Genomic DNA, 10,867 nt, shown 5'->3' on the forward strand with positions numbered 1-10,867 from the left:
TTTGTCCAATCAAAACAGACACGCTGGGCGACTCAAGCATGACGCCGTCCAACCACACTTCGTTTAGAGCGGAATGGGCGTTGCCTGGCTAGTTGGGAAATACAATTGTAGGAAGGTCCAGTGTGTAAGTAAGTTACGTGAAGTGATCGATTCGCAGGGAACTTTGGAGATCTTCTGTAACCATTCGAACAAAAAATACATTTAAACAAGCCAATGGCAAACGACGGTACAGACGGAAAGGGTGTTAAATATTATCGTTTGTCAGAGGTAGAAGAACGGAACTCTTTCAAAAGCACATGGATAATAATTCATAATAAAGTGTACGACGTCACAAAGTTCCTCGAGGAGGTGAGTTCTTAAAACAGACATACATTTTTAGATTTGCTGCTAACATTTTCATTTTGGTATTGTGTAAGGATTGCATTACGTGTATGTGTTTCATTGTGTAAACAACAGTTGAATCGGTATTATATAATGAATTGTTACAAATACGTTTAATATAATGCATAGAGTTATAATTTAATGCTTTAAAAAACTCCACAGTTCAAAGGTTAGCGAGAATTAAAGGGAGTGACCTTTGCTAAGTGTGCCCTCAAAGTTGGACTTGAGAGATTTAACGTTAAGTAACGCTACAACCGCTGCAAACCAATGTGAAATTGCCAGTTATCATGTCAAAATGCAAGTATAAAATCATATGAACAGCTAATTTTGTGTGTTATGTATAAAGGGAAGCTTCAGTTGCATCACACAGTGTCTTACTGCAGCAATTCAGCTGATAACCATCATTTCAACTCTTTCCATATTATCTAGATCTAGAGAACGAACATGTCAAGTTATTTATTGAGGTTAAGTTGGTTTTATATTCACACATTCATTCAGTGACAGCTTCCTATACTGTTTACTATGGTACTTTAAATATTCACACTGAAATAACATGCAAGAAGTATGACTTCCAAACAACATCAGCACTATGTAATTGGCTGATCAATGTTGTTCTTTGATAGTCATTGGCTGCAGACAGGATTTCAGTGTTTAGAATTTGCAGTGAATGCTTTTCTTAAGTTATATCATTAAGGAGAAAGTTTGAACGTGTGAATATAAAACCAACTTCACGTTAAGTTATTTTAGTCTTGCTAGGTCTAAAAATGCTGAGATATTTTAGTCATGCATGACTCAGTACACTGATAACACTAACATATGAGCTGATAATTTCCAAGGCAACTATTTTCGAAGAGCAATCCGAGTTATAAATAAGCACAGATTAGTTTCTGAGACTGATTAAGATTAAGATGATGATGATGATGTGATGTGATGTTTGCTCTGGTGTTCACAGCACCCAGGTGGGGAGGAGGTGCTGCGGGAGCAGGCGGGTGGAGATGCCACAGAGAGTTTTGAGGATGTCGGACACTCGACAGATGCACGCGAGATGGCCAGTTCTATGCTCATAGGAGAATTGCATCCAGTAAGATGACCAGAACACAGAAGTTTTTTTTAATCAGTGGTGTAAAGAAAGTTTTTTTTTTCTTTTTCTTATATTTTTTAGAAAAAAAACACAAAACAAAACCACACATACCAAAATATTGCTATTTCTAAAACACAAAAAAATACTAAAATATTCATGTCTCATTAGGGTTAACTTTAAATAAAGCCACCAATATAAACATTTGAATTAAACATCTTATTTTAGTTATATTTTTGTGTATCCTGACATACTTGATAACTTGACTTAGAATTACCAATGAAAGCTATTCATGTAATGTCAAAAACACATATTCAAAGTTATATAATGAAAATGGGAAATAAATAAAAAACACGAAATAATAAATATAATAAATAAAATCAGTAATAAATTTATAAATAGCAAAAAATACCAAAATATTGTTCTTTCTAAAAGTAAAAAAATGAAACGTACTAAAAAATTAATGTATTATTACGATTATCTTTAACTAAACCTATTTTAAATGGAAAAAAACGTAAAAAATATACAATTTTAGGTATTTGTTTAGTTATTTATTTAGGTATGATATATATGGTATATATATATATATATATATATATATATATATATATATATATATATATATATATAGTAGAAGTCTGTTATTAATAGCCCCCCTTTAATTTTTTTTTTAAATATATCCCAAATTATGTTTCAGTATGTCTGAATATTTTTTCTTCTGGAGAAAGTCTCATTTATTTTATTTCGGCTAGAACAAAAGCAGTTTTTAGTTTTTTTAAATCCATTTTAGGGTCATTATTATTAGCCCCTTTAAGCTGCATTTTTTTTTCTAAAGTCTACGGAACAAACCATCATTATACAATAACTTGCCTAATTACCCTAAACTGCCTAGTTAACCTAATTAACCTAGTTAAGCCTTGTCACTTTAAGCTGAATACAAGCGTCTTGAAAAATATCTAGTCAAATATTATTTGCTGTCACCATGGCAGCGATAAAATAAATCAGTTTTCAGAAATAAGTTAGTAAAACTATTATGTTTAGAAATATGCTAAAAAATCTCTCCGTTAAAGGGAGGGGGGGGGTGTAGGTTGGTGCTGCTAATAATTCTGGGGGGCTAATAATTCTGACTTCAACTATATATATTTCCTGAGATACATGATAACTTGATGTATTAATAAAACTTAAATACAACTTAAAAATATATATATTCATGTAAAAGGAATAATAAATACACATTAAATAATACAATTTAATAATAAATATATTAATATAAAAAAAATCCAATCATAGATTGTTACAAATTTAGCAAACCTTAACTTTTGTATTGTCATTTAAAGAAGATGGCTCACTAAAATATCATTCAATTTAACAGTAATTTATATAGCTTAAATCAGTCAGGCATATTCAGAAAGAGTAACATTTGATAAACATTTTAATTTTAGTTTCAAATACTTTAGTTTGATACTTTGCAGATATTCTTTAACCACTCATTTGTCAGCAGGAAATTTTTTTGCACATTTAAAATCAAATAAGTCATCGTCAGTCATCCCTGGCATGAAATGCATGAAAAGTCATTAAATCGCTGATGATTTATAGTCTCATTTTGGGGATGTCATCATCACCACACCACATCACACCAGCGGATTCCATTGTTAACCTATGCAGTTAATAATGCTCACCCAAAATATTGAAAAGCATCCTATCCATTTGATAAATCTGCTTGGGATGATAAGAAAGTCAATATTTTTCCCATCATGCACAGCATCAGACATGTTTGTTAGCAGTCATATCATGAAATCTGAGATGTTTCTGAGACCTACAGGAGCCTTAGATACTATCAATAACCTGGAATCCATTTTTATTCCTCCTGGAGGGTCTGTACTGCTGCAGGATTCACTGTCAGACAGAAGTGGAGCAGGTTGTGCCTCTTTCAGAACTGAACTAAGAAAATATTTTAACATTTTTGTGCATTTTAAGCAGCATAATAGATACAGAGCAGAAAATGCACAATTATATATATATATATATATATATATATATATATATATATATATATATATATATATATATATATATATATATATATATATATATATATATACATACACGTATATGTACAGTTTAATAAATATAACAATGAATGAATATTACATATAAATAATAATAATTAACCACCCCTTTGGAAATGTATATTAGAGTATATAGATTACATTTTCCAGTATTGTGTTGCGACTGAAAGGGCATCCACTGCTTAAAATATATGCCGGAATAGTTGGCGGTTCATTCCGCTGTGGCAAACAACATAATTTCAGCTATTTTAAAATGAATTTGAAAATGGCAAAAAATAAATAATAGTGCAGTGCTCAGCAGTACACTCCATTTTGAAAATTAATATTTTTCTCCATTTCTCAGTGAATATGGGCAGTGTATTTTGGTGCATTTAAACAAAACAGATTTATTAAACAGATATATTTATTAAAATTATATTTCAGTCACCAAAAATATTTAGAAATTGAAAGATAATGCAATTAAATTCAAGCAAAATATTGCAAAAAAAAAATTATAACCTACAAAATTTCAACTAAATGTTTTAATTTTTTGCCTCTCTTGATTTTTTCCTCTTTTTTAAAACTTGTATTTAATATTTTTCTATTACATATAAATTTGGGTGTACTAGTTGTTGAACCATTATCGTAAGTTATTTTGTTAGATTAGCTCCAGATTTGGCTTCAGTAGTGACTAATCTAATGTTTATGCACAAATATAATATTGTATGGCTTCCTATTAAAAATATGAATTTAAAAGAGAGATTTGTGAGGGGTGTACTCGTATAGGCTGTAAACACTGTATCTTAATGATGCTAAATAAATACTGGTGTGCTCTATAAGAAATACTGCTTGATTTTGCTTTGATGAAGAATCAAATGTGATCAAATAAAGAGCTGTATATTTTTTATTCACACCTCTCCTCCTCTGTCCTTTTCTCAGGATGACAGGGACAAGATTGCCAAACCACCAGTATGTAAATCATTTCTCAAACCATCTTTGTCCATGCTTATTTTTTAACATTTGGTTCCATATAAACATGCATTTGCTTTTCTGCTCAACAGGAATCGCTCGTAACAACAGTACAGGAAACAACAAGGTAAGCTCAATTTTTTGGCCAAATATAATGAGGTATTATTGCAGACTAGGTTTCAAGGTACAGTTGATGTCAAAAATAATTAGCCCTCCTGCGAAATTTAAATGCTTTTAAAGAAATATTTCCCGAGTGCTGTTTAATAGAGAGCTTAACACATTTTTAAATATGATATTTTATATTAACTAATTTCTAATAACTAATTTCTTTTCCCTTTGCTTTGATGACAGTATATAACATTTTATTATCTATTTTAGAAGATACTAGTATTCAGTTTAAAGTGACTTTTAAAGATGTAACTAGGTTAAAAATTAGGTAAGTAATTGGACAACAGTGGTTTGATCTGTAGGCAATTAGAAAAAAATATTGCCTATGGGGCTAACATTGACCTTAAATATATATAAATATATATATATATATATATATATATATATATAAATGCTTTCATCCTAGACAAACTAAAAGAAATAACACTTCTCTAGAAGAAAAACAATATTAAACAGGTCTGGTGTCTGTGGGGTCTTAAAATGATGTCCTATGTTTACAGAAATATTGTGTTGTAGGCTTTAGATTATTTTAATCTTTACAAGTAAAGCTACCATTTGAATCACCAACAATCCATCTAAATAAAACTTTATGTATATATTTACATTTATTTATTGCAAAAAGACACAACTCACAACAGCGGTTAGACATTTTTATAGCAAATTCTCTAAATTAACTTCTCTAATGAGGAAAAAAACCAAGAAATCACAATTCCTTATGATGAAAACAGAGCAGTATATCATTTACATGATCATCTATTTATACTAATACTATTTGCAGAAGTAAGGAGTGGACACTGGACATAATATTTATAAATAAGCATGAAACTTATAAGGTTGAATAAGAGTTATTCTCAATCCATTTGGACAAAAAGCCAACAAATATATATTTTTGATTATTCATGTATTTTTTTTTAAATAAATAAAATAAAAAGAGTGTAAAAAGTAAAGTGGTTCAAACTAGATCAAGTTTGTGAACGCTGATTGTCATACAGTTTTGCTTTTTATTTATTTTTTACTGATAATCGTTATTGGTAATGTATATTTTTATATGTATACTATAAAGGTATTTGTACAGTTTTACTGTATAAAAAGCCCAACCAGTGACTAAGGCTGCAAATTAGCCATTGGCTAGGAGCCTATATGTGGAGCATCGGCTGCTTTAAACTGAGGCAGTGGTATACTGCATGGTCTCTGTTAAATAAACAGAAATAATAATAATATTTAATAATAATAATAATAATAATAAGAAGAATATAATTGAAACAATGCTAAACTTGTCATTAAAAAAGAAACATTGCTGAAAAAGAAGTGTGTGCAGCTAGTTTCTTGCTTTGACATTAAAATATGTTGTTAAGAAATAACTACTTTTTTGTGGCAGGCAAAATGAATTCCATTACCCTAGTTGGGCCATTATAAAAATCCTTAGTGTTTAGCCCTGTGTAAGTTAAAAAATTATTTATAATGGTCTTAAATGCGTCTTAAAGTCCTAAATTTGACTTTATTAATCCCACAGGAACCCTAATAGTAGGAAATACTGTAATAATGTCCTTGCTGTGTTCAACATCACTTGAGAAATGTTTGAAAAAGAATGCAAATTTCACAAGATAATATTCATAATTCTGACTTCAAATGTACCTGTAAGAAATCCAACACCATTTTCTTCATCAAACGAGTTCCTCTTGTTTTCAGTTTGAACTTTCCATTGTGTTTCTTAAGCAAGTGTCTAATTAATAATTCAAGCTAATTGCTAAACTCTTTGTTCTCTCGCTTGCCTGTGGTTTCTTGTTTCAGCTGGTGGTCAAACTGGTTGATACCTGCGGTTGCTGCTGTAATCGTCACCTTGATGTACCGCATTTACACGGCAGAGGAAGCATGAACTACTTCTGCAAGCTGTACTACATTACCCATAATCCATTTCAGGTTTCCCCCATTACCATAAAGATTCTATTAATGAAGGCAACTTTTGTGTTAGTTTCGATGTTTGTAATAACGCAATTTTTTATGATACACGACTGTTTAGAGCATTATAAATATGTATACTAAAGATGAAGTTCTGATTTATCGAATTGTTTTTCTGATGATGTAGTACTGTATGTTTACTGTTTATCCGGTTAAAATATCAATGCTGAATAATCTAACATATGCAAACGCAACGTCAAAGAAATCAATTTTCAGTTGATCGTTGAATTTACTCAGACACGAGAGAAATTACTAATGCTTATCTCTCGAAAATGTAATGATTAATATGCCAAATGCTACTGTTTATTAACAAAATCATTTATTCATTATGACAGGTAATAGATTCATAGACAGATTCACTGGAAATTATGCAAGATTACTTTGGGATTATTATTTTTTTACATTTTGACATTTGTTTTTATGACAATTAACCACACAAGCTCATATTTTGCATTATTAATCACTTTCGTTTGTCATGAAAATAATGTTGCAATGCAAAAAAAAAAAAAAAAATCTTAAATTTTTCTCAAGATTTTCAGCTGAAATAGGACACAGAATGTTCACATTATGATTGTACACACAACCTAACCAAAATATGTCAATATATGTGCTTAATTTCTTCTGCAACCACACAGACAATCATCTAGAATTCTCCATTATCTGTACTGAACAGCAACACTATACTAATTGTATTTTTTTCCCTGCCGGTTACACATCGATGTGCCACATAAATGCATCAGTGTACCACCACGAATGGTGCTTAAACATTCCTCTTTTTTCCAACAGAACTAAATGTAATGTAATGTACTTGTGTATATAATCTAAAATACAAGCATCTTTCCCAACAAAGATGTTTGCAGTATAACTTCATTGCTGCTATCACAATGATCAGACGAATAACACAAATCATTCAGCTTTATTGTGTGCCAATAAACAAGGAAACTGATTATGTATCTGTTAACTCATTTCAGCTCATTTTCATAAATGTAACAACTTGGATTTGCTTTATTTTACAGTACAAATGCTTCAAATGTGGTCTTATCACAGCACTGGTTATCTAGGGTAACTACAAGGGTTACACTGTGTCCTCAGGGTGTCCACGTGGTCTTAAATGGGTGGTCCAGAATGTATTTTAAGGCTTGGTTGTGTTTATAAGCTGCAAAGTAATGTATGCTCATGCTTCATTTGTAAAAAAATCTGGTTATTTTTTCATATATATTACTTTGATTATATACAGCTACTCAGCTAACATGAAAACGACTGTCATCCTAGTTCCTCCGAAATGCCCTCAAGAGGCTCTGATTGGTCAGCTAACATAATGTGCTGCGATTCGTGGATCGGCTACATGTCACGCCCCTACAAGCACAAGCTTTGGCGCGGTATAAACAGCCGTATCAGTTTGCCTGAATCAGACAGAAAATAAAGAGCACACAGCTGAACCTTACGCCTGCTCTCTAAAATAAAATCTTACAAGTGTCTTTCATATATATTCGGGTTATAAGCATGTGTAAGTAATCTGAAACATTCACACATCTTTAGTAAGTTTGTTATTTGAGATGTAGAAAAGGGAAAGCGCCCGCATAGAGAGACACTGCAGCGCTGCTGAAGATTGTGGGTGTTTACAGCAGTTTGACTGATAAATATTAATTTGTAGCTAAATTGTTAGCGGTGCCAAACAGCATTTTTCGCTGTTTACATCCTTGTATACGTCCTCGCTACAATATACTGTTAACACTAGAAACTATGCATGTAATAATCAATTTTAACAAATTCAAATAGTCACAGGTTCTGACTCACAATCCACAGCTTCGTTGGTTGGAGGAGTTTTTAGCCGAATCCAGCACTAAACTGAGAGAGATTCTAGAAGTTCTCCATTTTCAAATGCTAACTCTTTTTTTATAATTCTCTGAAACATAATTAAAATTAAACTGTAAGCACTTCTCTCTCTGTGCCGTGTCCTTTGGAAGTCCAAATACAGAAACAGTAGAAGCTCTGTGGAAATGGCAACGTTTGGACGCCATTTTAGCTTTCTCTGCTATTACGTTACAGCGCCTCTGGCCACGCCCCTTCACTTTGCAGGTTGTGTGCTCATGGTGAATCCACGTAATCTGAAGCCTTTGTGATCTCACTAGCCCGGATGTATTTATTTAAAATTTACCATTAATATTCTTATTATTATCAGAATTATTATTATCAGCGGCGTAGTGGACATTTTAAAAGTGGGGGGGATGGCTGTATGAGATCATACGTTCATATAACTATTAATCACCCGTTTCTAAATGGTCTGTCTCTAAAAGTGAGGGGGACGGATCACCCCCCCCCCCCCCCCCCCCCCCCCCCCCCCCCCCCCTTCCCCGGTTGCTATGCTCCGGATTATTATAAAACAACTTATTGCGATAATTTCCAAGTGAGGGTTGCAGCTGGAAGGGCATCCGCTGTGTAAAACATATGCTGGATAAGTTGGCAGTTCATTCCACTGTGGCGATCCCTGATTTATAAAGGGACTAAGCCGAAAAGAAAATGAATGAACATATCTTGACACGTAACTTTCCTTTATACATGCACTAAAAACACCTTGAGACATTTTGATGACAATTGCAACAACAAAAAAAGCTCAGCAATGAAAAGCTATTTTGAAGTAAAGCACATATAAATATACTAGTTCAATATTTTGCTTTTTAATTGAATTCACAAGCTTATAAGATTTTTGTTTGGCCCTTAATCAAGAAATACCCTAGCAAAAAGAACTGTTAATTATCTTAAAGCCTCAAATCTTATCTTTGAATAATTGTAATTATTTTATATTTCTTTTTATATTGTTTTTGACATTTATTTTGATGTCAATTCTAAAATAACAATAAAAAACTAATAAAGAAAAAATAGTAAAGAAATGTTACAAAACTGACATCTGCTGGTGAATTAGAGCTGCTGCAACATCCATGGAAAGACTTTTGCTGTATGTACTTTTTTGTGAAGGAAAAGTACACGCTTTTGAGTGTGTAACAGAAGAGAATGCAAGCTTTTGGGACATACTAATTCCTCGTTAACAGGTCGTTGTGTTGCTTAGTTACGAGCCCTGTCAATCATCCACACATCATCCACATCTTTCATATTTAATTCCCTACCTTATTGGAGAAGCAGCAGCAGCAGGTTAATCACCCATTCACGAGTCTTTCATACAGAGAAATCTCAGGTGTTTGGATAATTCTGCATTCAGACGTTAATGTCCAAACACGTCTTGATATAAGTTCAGTATTGTTGTTGCAGATGAAATATAACACAGAAAACGCGATTAAAACATGTTCCAGTGGGCTAGATATTAATTAACAGTCATACAAACATCTTTACCGAAGCCTCTCTACTTGACGGTTGGTCTCGCGCGTCCATCATGTTTGTAGTTTGTTTACACTTTTCACCTGCGTTTGTAGTTCTAAATCAAATTCACGTCCTACGCACAATGTATTGTGGGAAATATCAGCGGTTAGAGTATGGATGCTTCTACACTTCGAGTTTTTACCGGAAATAGTAAGCCATACGGGAACATTTGGCATACTCTTTTCAACATACTACGATTTGGGACACTCTAATTCTACTTTCAAATACTATTTAGGATGGATAGTATGCGAATTAAGACGCAGCATTTGTTTATAATTCCTTATCAAGTACTTAATACATTTTAGACTGTAGAGCCATAATATATTCTCATATTAAAACAACTATAACATCTATTACTAGCAATCTCATTTCATGCATTAAAACACATTCAGGCATTAATTTCGACTAGTTACAGCCAATTCATTACAATGTAACGTAAATAAAAATCCGTTCAGGTCAAGTGTAGGTATAGTGGTGTTGAAGCTGGACATTAATGCTGTTGTAATATCGCTGGAGGTTTGCAGTGTTTGTTTGTCTGATGATAACAGCATGTTTTGAGGATCTCGCTGACCTGTGGACATCAGCTGGGACCGCAGCCAGAAGATGTGCTGACCGACACGCACGGAGAGTTTCTGCACTGAAGCCTGGTCCACATTTACAGACACTGCACTCTTAAAGGGGCAGTTCACGCAAAAATGCTAAATACTTCGCCGTCCTGTGATTTTTTTTCTTTTCTGTTTTAAATGATGTTTAACAGAGCAATCAGTTTTTCACAGTATTTCCTATAATATTTTTTCTTCTGGAGAAAGTCTTTTGTTTTATTTCGGATAGAATAAAAGCAGTTCTTAACTTTTTAAACCCATTGTAAGGTCAATATTATTAGCCCCCT

At 32.6% G+C, this 10,867-nt stretch overlaps 1 protein-coding gene across 1 annotated transcript; it reads left to right on the forward strand.

Annotated features, from left to right (window-relative positions):
* The first annotated feature begins 105 nt into the window (after window positions 1–105).
* Window positions 106–7,549, forward strand: LOC130218786 (cytochrome b5). The gene is made up of 5 exons (XM_056451067.1): window positions 106–348; window positions 1,334–1,462; window positions 4,447–4,476; window positions 4,569–4,603; window positions 6,436–7,549. Exons 1-5 carry the CDS (start codon window positions 214–216, stop codon window positions 6,518–6,520), a joined length of 414 nt encoding a protein of 137 aa, XP_056307042.1. The 5' UTR covers window positions 106–213; the 3' UTR covers window positions 6,521–7,549.
* The last annotated feature ends 3,318 nt before the right edge of the window (window positions 7,550–10,867 follow it).

This window comes from Danio aesculapii, chromosome 24 (genome assembly GCF_903798145.1).
Source record: "Danio aesculapii chromosome 24, fDanAes4.1, whole genome shotgun sequence".
NCBI classification, from domain to species: domain Eukaryota; kingdom Metazoa; phylum Chordata; class Actinopteri; order Cypriniformes; family Danionidae; genus Danio; species Danio aesculapii.

Excerpts from the sequence above, each read along its gene's own strand:
- LOC130218786 (XM_056451067.1), top strand. The coding sequence starts at position 214 with ATGGCAAACGACGGTACAGACGGAAAGGGTGTTAAATATTATCGTTTG. Across the intron at positions 4,477-4,568 it reads ACAAGATTGCCAAACCACCA|GAATCGCTCGTAACAACAGT; the intron begins GTATGTAAATCA and ends TCTGCTCAACAG. Across the intron at positions 4,604-6,435 it reads ACAGTACAGGAAACAACAAG|CTGGTGGTCAAACTGGTTGA; the intron begins GTAAGCTCAATT and ends TTCTTGTTTCAG.